The following is an 11,240-nucleotide window of genomic DNA, read 5'->3' as shown; positions in this document are numbered from 1 at the left end:
CAACTGTTTGTGGTTTTACATTCAGTGCTGTCAGTCTGCCAGGGTAGTATCAAAACAGCATGAGGAAGCCTTTACTTAGTTTTACAAGTTAATGCGAATTAAAAATAATGACATGATAACAACATGGGATCTAAGCTGTAAGCAAAGCTTTAAGCGCATAGAGTTGATTTACAGTTAACTTTAAAAAAACTTGTTCAATGAATGTTTTATTTCATAGATTTTATTTGTTTTAAATGTATTATAAACTGAGACTATAAAAAACTACATTTGTTACAGTAGCAAAAGTTCACCAGGAGAATCGTGCTTTAATGATCATGCAAAATTACAACTTCACCAACGTAAGATACTGGGAATGTCAAGATTCCCTTTCATTGGGAGGTTCAAGGGCATTTTTCCAAGACATTTATCTTTTGTTGTGTCTGGTCTGGCTTGTATTCAACTTACTCATCACATCCACGCCCTTGTGCTAACTTTCACAGGATTACTGGTAGTATATGTTGCAACAACCTCAATGACACACAGGGCTTAAACTACGCCCAATCAACGGTTAAGTGCTGCAGAGGAATTTGTGTACACAGATAATTACCGGAGGATTTGGAAAACCAGTGGAAGACAATTGATATTATTGATCAAAACTGATCGATATTTCGGAGCTTATTTTGTTTTATTTTTCCTTAAGAAATATATCAAAACTATAACATTTAGCAAGCAATTTAACTTAGCCAAACAAATGTAAAATTGTATCTTCACTGTGAACACAGCTATACCAAAATACCCAAATTTGTTACTCATACAGTAGATAGAAAACCACAGCCCTTCACTGCACATACCCATAAAACTACCATTATGAACTGGCAAAACCAGCACCCCATGACCGTCTGCAAGCAGGTATAGTTAATGGATGAATGGAAAAGAAGGACTTTTAAGGCAAACAACACATAACACACAACACAAAGTATGTACAACAGACTGTGCATCTGCATAGTTTTCAGTGCAAGAGACTTCTACCAAAAAATCAGCAAAAAAAAAAACCCAAAACAAAACAAAAAACAACAACCTTACAACATAAACTGAGCGGTGACAGTGCACACACTGACGCCACCTGCTTGTTCTTTTTCTCATTCATGTTCAGGGGCATATCAAGCATTCATATCCCAGGCCTCTCTACATCCTGTACAGTGAAAAGTAAACACCATTATTTCTGAGCTTCATTGTTCATGTCGGTCTGCAGACCTCTCCTAGAGTCTTAAACTTCGGTCCGATCGTGTTTAGGAAGTCGAGGTTATCGTTGTCAGCAAACTCACTGCAGCATCCCACAGAGCCGGCTGCAGATCCCACCCCCTCATACCCGTAGGAGTGGATGATGTCGTCGGCGTACCGTCCGTCCTCCTCTGTTCCAAAATAGCCCAGCTTCTGCAAGACAAAGTGGAAGTTAGAGGAAAGCGTGTTATTACTCGCTGTGGACTGAGGCTGTACGATAGGAGGCGAGATACTACACCATGTGATAACACTGCTCAGGATATGACTGGCAGTCAGATATTACACAGAGAAATAATATCTCGCACAGAGAAGTTGAGAAATAATAAAGTTTACAGAGGATACTATCACGGCTTAGAGATTATATTACACATGAGAATTACCTAAGCTCTTGCAGATAACAAAGAAGTTATTAAACCTCAGAGAATGAAAGGTGTACACATGTGGACGCATTTAATTCTGCCACTTACTCCTATTTCTTGTGCTCCATTCTGCTCTGTGACACCTTAAAAAAAAATAATAATAATAAATATAATATATATATATATATAGATATACTGTGTATAATATATATATATATATATATATTTGTATTTATTTATTTTTTTAAACTATAGAACAACATTACCTGGTGTAGATAGCGGCCATTTGTGTGCCAGTTGCGGAGGAAAGTTGAGTCCTGGGTGAGGTATCTGTTGTCAAAGCCACTTTCCACAAGGTTGCCACTAAAGTTTTGAGTGCCATACTGGCTATCATACTGGCCAGAATAGAACTCTTGCATATCAGTTGTGATGACACCGGGCCTATATATCCCCACTTCCTGTCCTCCGATTGTGCTGGTGCTCTTGTTCCCCGGCCATGTTGCATTCACCATAGACTCCTTAACTGAGCCCTTCACAACCTGTTCAGGCACCAGCTGGGAGGGAGGTTTGAAAATACTTGCGTCCTGTAGAGAAAAAGAAAAAAAGAGAAATCAACAATTAAATAAATGAAGCGTATGGGAAAATGAAGTTAAAAATAAGCTCTCTTTACAAGAGTATGAGCCTAGGCAATGCTTTCATTATTATGTCCTTACCACTTCTTCCCCTCGGGACTCTGTGTTTGATTTGAGCAGGATTCCACCGCTGCCATCTCCATCTATAATCTGCACTGGATCTCTCTGTGTCACACAGAAAATTGCAAGCAGTGCGGCTGCAATAACAAAGCATGTATGTTAGAGATTAATTTACGGGGAGTGCATTTTTTAACGAACAGTACTCTACGTGTGGTAGGCATCACAGGAGTGAACATAATGACATTATACACTGCATAACACCTCCACATATCGTTGCTCCAAGCCCAGTACACGATGCATAATTCAGTGACAGAATCTCAAACTTTCTATCACTCCTCTTGCACTTTTACACATGCATGAGCACAAAATTCCTGTTTCATTATCCACACAGTGTAGCCTACACAATTCGGCCGGAAAGAGCATAGAAACAGTGGACTCACCGAGCAGTAGGAGAAGGAGCAGAGGCAACAGTAAAGTCAGTATACCCAGTGGCCCCAGCGATATAGAGCTTGGCTTGGTCATGCAGGCTCCATTCCTGCACTGGCAGATCCTGACTTTGGCCGTCTGTTCTTTACTACTGCCCTGCAGATCTGAGACAACCATGCCTACATCGTGTTTCCCTGTAGGAAGCTCTTTCAGCTGTTGCAATGTAGCTGCAGTGTCTGAAAAGGAAACATGTAAAAATTATGAAGATTCTCCCAAAATATTCACCCTCTATAGCCTAGACTGAAAAGTTGGACACAACTCTCAAAAGTGGTTGCTGTCACAAATAGAATGAAATTACTTTTACACCCACTTAAACAACTGCAAAACATTGTCAAATATTCACTATGTAAAATTTTTGATTTTAGTTTTCATGCATTACACTAGAGGGAAAATCTCTGTCTCAAAAATCAACAAGTCTGTACGTCCGAAACACATTAAAGCCCAAATGATAAATTGGCCGCAGTACATGTGTCACCATATGAGAAATTACCATGTGAAAAAATGTTTGAAGCACTTTAGAAACGGTGTCTGGATTACATTGTTTGTCCACCAGGTAGCACAAGTTTATTTTACAACTGTCAAATTTCTCTATATGTGCATATTATTGTTGCAATTCTTGTTGCAATAATTTGAGGAATTTTAAAAAAAAGTTTTTGTTTTGCATTTATGTTTAAGATATGTTGGCTAATGTGTAAGATTTTAAAAACTCCTTTTAATATCTTTACATTCCTGGTAAGTAACAACTTACAAGTACAGAAGAACTAGTTTTTTTCAATATTCTGTAATATATTTTGCTGTATTTTAGGTGTGGTATTTCTGAATTTCTCTTCCACCACATATCGGCCTCAAAAATGCATCATGAGTCAAGCTGTAAACAATCAACATTAAGCCTGCCTCTGGCTCATTCACTGGCCATGGAATGCCTCTGTTAGATTTTGTGTCGGTGGTTTATTTTGACAGTTTTTCCAAGAAAAAAAGATATGTTTTGGAGATTATAAACATTCAAATGAATAGCTGAGACTTGGATTATACTGTGCAAGAAGTTTGCACATTTCTATTACAGAGGTTTAAATAATGTTTTGCTGTAGTTAAACATGTTTCCCATATGTTTTGGTTTTTAAAAAGCACTATAAATGAATACTTCAACCACAAAATGCTGATTTGTGAAGCATGCCATGTAAAGAAATCTTTGTTTTTCTCCCAAGCCTCCACAGAAAGCAATAAATATATTGACTTATTTATTGATTGGGGACCAGGGTTAAAAATGGCAAAACTATATCACATATGGATTTACAAACTCTTACACATCTGATGCAGTATAAGCCAGGTTTCATTTGTCCAGTCATATCCTTAGTACTTTCCAAATACATGCATTTTCACTCAAAAACCTTAGTTTAGTTAGTGTTGGAGTCTGGCTTTGAAAATGCACAACAGTGCAGTTTTATATAATAAGGTTTTAGTAAAAATACATGTTTGGGAAGTACTGAGCATACTACTGTATTAAAAAGACTGATTATACTGTACAGGTTTTGTGAGAGTTTGGAAACTGATGTTTTGCTGCTGGTAAACCTGGTCCCAGGTCCCCCAATATGCCAGAATTCAACAAATTCAAGGTAACATAACATGACTATCTGATTTACAAATGGCTCTTTTGCGGGTGAAGTAATACCCTAACAGGAGTAGATCAAGTGAAAATGCAACCGCCTACCATTGAAACGTGTCAAAGACCATTTGGTGCCGTCATCTTTCAAGCTAAAGATGAAGGGGGCAGAGTTGGGGTACAGGTCGTTGTCCTCAGCCGTAACCAGCACAGAGCCGAGCTCCCCTCCCTTCTCACACATCACCAGCTCGCTGGTGGGGATCAATGGCACGTTGTCATTATCATCAATAATCTTAATAACGACTGTTCCCAATCCAGTCTTGCTGCCTGAAATACATTAGTATTATACGTCAGTACAGAGCATGTCGACTGGGGGAAAACAGGATAGACCAAATTGGTCCTGAAGTCACATGGCTGTGAATGACATGGCGGTTTTAAATTCTGATGAAGTTCTGGGATATCAGCCCAATTTTCAGCGTCACATCAGAGAACTGTGAATCATTGTGACTTGTCACATCACAATGTGTCAACAGGTGTTCACACGCAGGACAAAGTTGAGACATGCTCTCTGTTCAGACAGATACTGGTGAGGGTGGAGCTGGTGTTCTTGGTAGCTTTGGGATGACGTAACAATATCACTTAAAAGCGTGAAGGTGACATCTGTGGTGATTTGATATGCAACCTTCATACTTTTTCAAACTGCAATTCTTGGTCTGATGGCTATTTGCCAGACCCACGCCTGCAGTGACTTTATAGGAAAAGTCATAGAGGTGAGTAAGAATTAGTCAGAAGCATGTTGTTGAAGCTCATGAGTCAAGTTGTAATAAGGTTCAATAAAATTATGGCAGCACGTAACTCAACATTTTTAGTATGTTTTTGTGACGTGATGACAGCTTGGGTTCTGCATGGGCCTTATAGAAGTCACGGCAAATGAAATGTACGCATATACAAACAACTTACTAGCATCAACAGCCTTCATGCTGATATTGTAATGTCCATCCTTCACGAACTGTGACTCTCTGTCAATTGTGTTTGCCACCCTCAGATCTCCATTATTTCGGTCCACACTGATCCAGTTTGCTGGGTCTGTGAGCTTGTAATACCTGGGAGAGGGTGGGAAAATGTGCATTAGTAGGAGCACATCCTTCAGTTTGGTAGTGAAAGTCTGCCCTCCAGTGTCAAAGAGAAGTAACAAGATGGGGTCTTGCTATCAGCCGTACTGTGTACCACAGGAAAGCTTTAAGATGGATAAAGTGAGACTGCTTACTTGATGCCGGCGCTACTCTTGGTCTCAGGATCCACAGCCAGGTACTTTCCAATCAGTGTGCCATTCGCTGTGTTCTCTTTGACAGTGAAGTGTACAATAGGAGCCGTGAATTCTGGACCCTCGTCTTCATCACTGACATTAATGTCCACAGGGATGGACAGCCATTTGTCAGAGGTGCCTTTTAGCGGAGCTTCATTCTGTGCCTGAATCTCAAGCTTTACCTTTGGGTTCTGCTCATAATTTAAAGGCTGTAAAAATAGACAGGGAGTGTTTTGTAAATACAAGTCTGTTCTCACTGCTGTGTTATAGGCCCTAATTATCCTTACTACTACTACTAATTTAAAAATAATACAAAATGTCACTCACTTTTGCCACATACAGAAGCCCATCGTTTGTTTTGGGATCAGTATCAATTCTGAAATTTCCATTTTCATTTCCTTTCATGATGACAAATTTCGTAATCCAATTTGGTGTGCCTTTTAAATCCTTATCTTCAACGGGAATTCGGAGGAGAAGTTTTTCTTTCTCGTTTTCTTTGACCTTGGCTGTTAACTAAAGGGGGGGAAAAAAACGTGTTTCTTAAAAACAATAAGTCTTTTAGTAAAATCACAACACACTGATGACAAACACGTCATTGTCACAAAACGATAAACGTAATTTTTTATGATGTGAAATTTTTGTTTTTAGGTAATTGCTGATCACTTACAGGCACTTTTGTGAAAGTAGGTGGGTTGTCATTGATGTCACCCACAGTAATGGTTGCTGTTCCTGTGTTGGACAGGCCATTTGGTGCACCATCCATATCTTTGATTTGTACTGTCACCGCGTACTTGTCTTTTGTCTGAAGAAACATTTTGACACAAGAAAAAGGTAAATAACAAGTTAAGGTACAAAGACCAAAACAATGTAATTGTACCAACCAAATGTCGTGTCTCAGAGTAAATCGTAAATGACGGCAGTGCTCACCTCTCTATCCAGTGTGTTGGTTACTGTGCTGATGACACCTGTGGCTGTGTTGATGGAAAACAGGTCTAATCCGGTCAAGAGAGTATACCTGATCTTGACATGGCTGGTTCCCTCTTTGTCTCTGTCTGTAGCATTCACTTTTCCCACCACTGCACCTGTGGTGTAAAACACAATCGTCAAGTTTATTATCACCCACACCGAAGATCAAATACCGCAGGGTTACTGGTGTGTACCGCAAGTTCATGTATTTCACCTGCAAGGCTTTGCTCGGCCACGGTGAACTCTAGAGGGCCTTTGAATGTCGGAGCGTTGTCGTTCTCATCATCTACTTCTACTGTGATGTCCAAAGGCTTGTCTGTCTGTTGATGCGTGTTTTTGTCGAAAACTCTGGTCGTTAACTGTAAAGTGCAAAACATATTGTATGGTTTGATTTCTTGTCAGTGTGAGTCCCTTAAATGCAATGCAATATTTCAAATATTAATGATTCCATTTCAGGGTTGCATCAGTGTTGTAAAGATTTTTTTTCTCATTTTCATGACACTTTATAGGCCAAACAATTGACTGATTCTTTGAGAATATAGCCGTTTGACACTCACTATAAACTTTGGGTACTCTTCACGATCGACTGCCTTGTGCACAGTCAACATCCCAGTGTTAGGGTTGAGACTGAACACGCCCACTGGATGATGATTGACACCCGGTCCGCTGAGGATGTAGTACACCGACCGATTCTGTTGCGAGTCTGACTGTAACTACAAGAGAAGCCAACAAAAATTCAAATTTAGCCAAGTAAGCACAATTAAACACAGATTTCAGAAACATCAAAGGGATCGATCATTGTGTTAAGACAGCGGAAAGTAAAGTAATTACAAGGTGTGTCTGGGTGTGTGGATTATATAATATGGGGGAACATGAGAAAGAAGAGGCAGAAAGTGCAGCAAGACGTAGATACTTTGTGGATTTGTTTTGCAAATGCTGGGATAAGGACTTGATAAACATGTTATTAGAACCTGACCGATCTATTGGTGGGCCAATTTTATTGACAGATATAGGCCTCTCACAAATATATATTGGTACTGGCATATATGTTGTTGTATATGCACAGATATGAAAAGTTATTTGTTTTTTAAGAAAATAATCCAGAAATAATCCAGATACATGGAATGATTTATAATAATTCATGATGTTATTTTTCATAATAAAGTTTTTGTCAACCTGTAACATATCCTGCCTCCATTACATATCAAGTGTTTGATATATCAATCCAGTTTGCAAATTTACCTATTTTTCTACTGTAGTCAATATTTTTTAATCGTATTAAAAGTATTCAGTTTCTAATAGTAATACTAATTACTAAATACCGCTAATAATTTAAGCATCACAATTTGTATTAATCTGGAAGATTAAAAAAAGGTTGTAAATGTGGTGCCAGAGTGCAAAACAAGCATAGAAATAGGGCTTGTTCATAAAAATATCCCTTTTGGACCCCTTGACACAGATCTGACCTAAGCCCCCAATGTCTTCAAATTCTTGAAATGCCCTTGTGCAGATGGATAGAATATCAGCATATATATCAATATCGGGATTGTTTTACTTCCTTATATCTAAAAACACTGCAAACACTACAATTCAAGATTACCTTCTCAATATCTCTGGGGAAAGGTCCCTTTTCATTCTCCATTATGTTGAAGGGAGGGGGGCTCCAGCGTCTCTTGAAGCGCTTCAGGATGTCAGTGGGCTGTGGACATGCACACACCAATGTTAAACAAACATTTTTTCAACACGTTGACATGCGTAAACCGCCTTAGAAAAAGAATACAATCACACATAATGTTACCTGTCTTTTCTCTATTGCACTGTGGACAAGGTGAACTACCATCTCACTTTTCGGCCCATTGTTGTCCTGAGCCCACACAGAAAATGTCCGCCCTCCTGCTGCCACCCACACGGGCTTTACAGTCTCTAAAACTGCGCCAGTCGTTACATTAAAACTCGGGTCCTCACAGGTAAAGCGCAGTGATTTGGCTTCGCAGTCTGTAACTGGAACCAAAAAACAAAGAAGAGGGTGAAAGGTGAAAGGAGGATAAAAAGCAAATACAGGAAGGAATTCACGCCGTAATGGAGAATAGTGCTGGATAAATAATTCATGAGCAGATAATGAGAAAAGTACCTTTCATTATTTTGTGTCCACGTTTCATTATGTATGGTACAATTTCGTGGACGGACCCCGTGACAAAACACGACTCCGCACCGGACAGGAGCTGAAGTATAGAAAGTCGACTTAATGTCAGTTTCACATTTAAACGTCCCGAATCGAAACTTGGTGAAACCAAATAAAAGTGCGACTTTTATGGCAAATAATTACAGAGTAACAACCGCTTTTTGACAAACAAAACACTTAAGGTTACGCTTCTATCTGTAAATCATTTTATATTAGTATAAAGGATAGAAAACCGCACTTACCACCACCAGGAAAAGGTTAAAAATAACAACATTCGCCATTTCTGAAACTTTTCACCGTCCGTGGGAAAAAGCTCGACTCCACCGGCAGTGAGTCGTCCAAAGAGTGGCAGATGATGGATTTGAGTTGGCGTTAAAATCTCCACTAGAAAAACTGGTCTTTTCCTGCACTTGTGTGCGCAGTATGGAGGACGGACAGTTTTTTTCTCAGAGCCGCGGTATCTGTCTGCACTGGCAGTGAGTCAACAGCAGACACACCTTGGCTGCCACACCCAGACTGAGCCTCCCTGTATCAGACCCGCAGGCGAAAGCACCTTAGGGCTGGGCTGTGCTCTGCAAAGTGTGTCTACTGTACTGAACACGTCGACTCGTGAAAACTTTGCATTTATATTTGTATTCTTCCTGCCAGCAGGGGGAAACATTGCTTAAAGCCACCCTGCATTAAATATATTAAGAATTTTGCAAGATATCAAAACAAAGCCAAACTCTGTAAGTACCCATGGCATTAGTTTAGTTTAGTTTAGTTTAGTTGAGTTGCATATAATTAATGAATTAACAAAAAGTTTCAGGAGAGGTAAAAAAGCCAGAGGCTCATAGCCTTAGAAATGGACGCCCCTTTACTTGAAAACAACAAACCATAACAAAAAGTAAGACAAAAACAAACAAACCAACCAAATCAATTTTAAAATACAGTGCAACAAAACATAAATGACACACTGAGCAGACAACCTTTAAGTAAATATTAATCCAATAAAAACCAAGTAATACACAGAAAACAAAAAAGAGTGAGTGTATATATATATATATATATATATATATACACGCAACACACACAGCACACATTCGGAAAATAAACATCATGTATTAAATGTAATTATATTAATGTAATAATAATAATAAAGTCTTGACAGCACACTAATAAGTATATTTTGAAAAGTATTTCTTTTGTGTCTGGGCCCCTGTTCTCAAGCTTTAGGTGGCATATCAGGGTGTCTCTTTTCAAACTTAAACCATGTCTCATGAGTTATAATTATATCTTTTTGCTGTTTTTTTGTGAATAAATTGAACTGAAGATTGAACTAAAACATAATACTGTGCAATGTTGGGATAATTACATGTTTGTTTGTTTATTGCTTGTTTTTCCTGTTTCAGAAGCCTCTCCTAGGTCCACACAGAGATGACTCCTGAAAGTCCCTCCTCTCTCCTCTGCGCTGCACGGCACTGAGGCATTCTGGTAAGAGGAACAGTATTACACTCCTCACTTAACGCCACAGGAATGTTTGCTGACTGAAGCCTGATGTGAGGGGGGAGGCTCTACTCCCACAGCAAAAGTGCTCGCTATCTCTATAAACTGCTGATAAACTAGAGAGGGGTCAAAGCCCGCAATGCTGAGTCTGTGTCCCTTTTTTAAAAACATGTCCCAGATGTATCTGCTGTAATAAGGGGTAGGCATTGTTTGAAAGTGTGTAGGGAAGTTGGACTGTGTGGGGTTGCAACAGGAAAGGTGAGAAAAATGTCAGGAAGACTGCACTGCTGTGAGTCATGGGCGTGGACGTAATGAAAAGGCTTAGGGCTTGGTTTCTAAACAGTAAATGTAAAACAGACTGCAAAATTCCCTCCAGTGTCATTCCTAAAGTGAAAGTGAATTATGGTTGTACTCAGGCTTCAGTGTGTGTGTGTAGAGTACACAGAATAAGTATGTTTGAACAGATTCATGTGTTGTATTTCTGGTTATTTCATTGGTGACACTGTCTGACCTCTTCCTCCCACAGTGTCCACTGTTTATGATTCATTGTGATAAAGTAAGTAACAACAGAGGGGATTTTGGAATTGCTTAATAACTCCCGCTGAAGAGGGAATCAAAGATAACTCGTTTCTCAGGAAGGGTAGTTAAAGTGCTGCATGACATTTATTTCTAAAACAACACGGATGTTACCACCCTGATTCCCCTTTCACAAAGTCAAGGGGATTTTCTCACTGAATTTTGACTAATTGCAGAAAATAAGCTCTGAGGGACACAAACGTTTCTAAAAAAAGCCTAAAAGCCATCAGCAGAGGTGAAGTGAAAATGTTATGGTGGTTTTTGGTTTACAGTGTTTTATGGTGGTTGAAATGCTAACTTATACCCCTTTGTGTGCATAGGTTTTAAA

General features: G+C 39.2%; 1 protein-coding gene across 2 annotated transcripts; it reads right to left on the bottom strand.

The window, feature by feature from the left end:
• Nucleotides 1-204: 204 nt before the first annotated feature.
• On the bottom strand, nt 205-9,427 carry dsc2l (desmocollin 2 like). Of its 2 annotated transcripts, XM_042497602.1 has the most exons (17): nt 9,094-9,427; nt 8,801-8,891; nt 8,468-8,676; nt 8,270-8,368; nt 7,227-7,382; nt 6,884-7,028; nt 6,631-6,785; nt 6,371-6,505; nt 6,031-6,216; nt 5,665-5,912; nt 5,358-5,500; nt 4,506-4,724; nt 2,752-2,973; nt 2,333-2,448; nt 1,886-2,203; nt 1,728-1,762; nt 1,322-1,413 (listed from the first exon to the last, which is right to left on the bottom strand). In XM_042497602.1, the coding sequence occupies exons 1-16, from the start codon at nt 9,130-9,132 to the stop codon at nt 1,730-1,732; spliced, it is 2,514 nt and encodes an 837-aa protein (XP_042353536.1). In that variant the 5' UTR covers nt 9,133-9,427; the 3' UTR covers nt 1,322-1,413; nt 1,728-1,729. The 2 variants fall into 2 exon arrangements, with proteins under 2 accessions (XP_042353535.1, XP_042353536.1); XM_042497601.1 differs by lacking the exon at nt 1,728-1,762 and having other exon boundaries at nt 205-1,413.
• Nucleotides 9,428-11,240: the final 1,813 nt, after the last annotated feature.

This window comes from Plectropomus leopardus, chromosome 12 (genome assembly GCF_008729295.1).
Source record: "Plectropomus leopardus isolate mb chromosome 12, YSFRI_Pleo_2.0, whole genome shotgun sequence".
Classification (NCBI taxonomy): Eukaryota; Metazoa; Chordata; class Actinopteri; order Perciformes; family Serranidae; genus Plectropomus; species Plectropomus leopardus.
The sequence above is the reverse complement of the archived record's forward strand: the minus strand, read 5'-3'. Positions and strand labels throughout refer to the sequence as shown.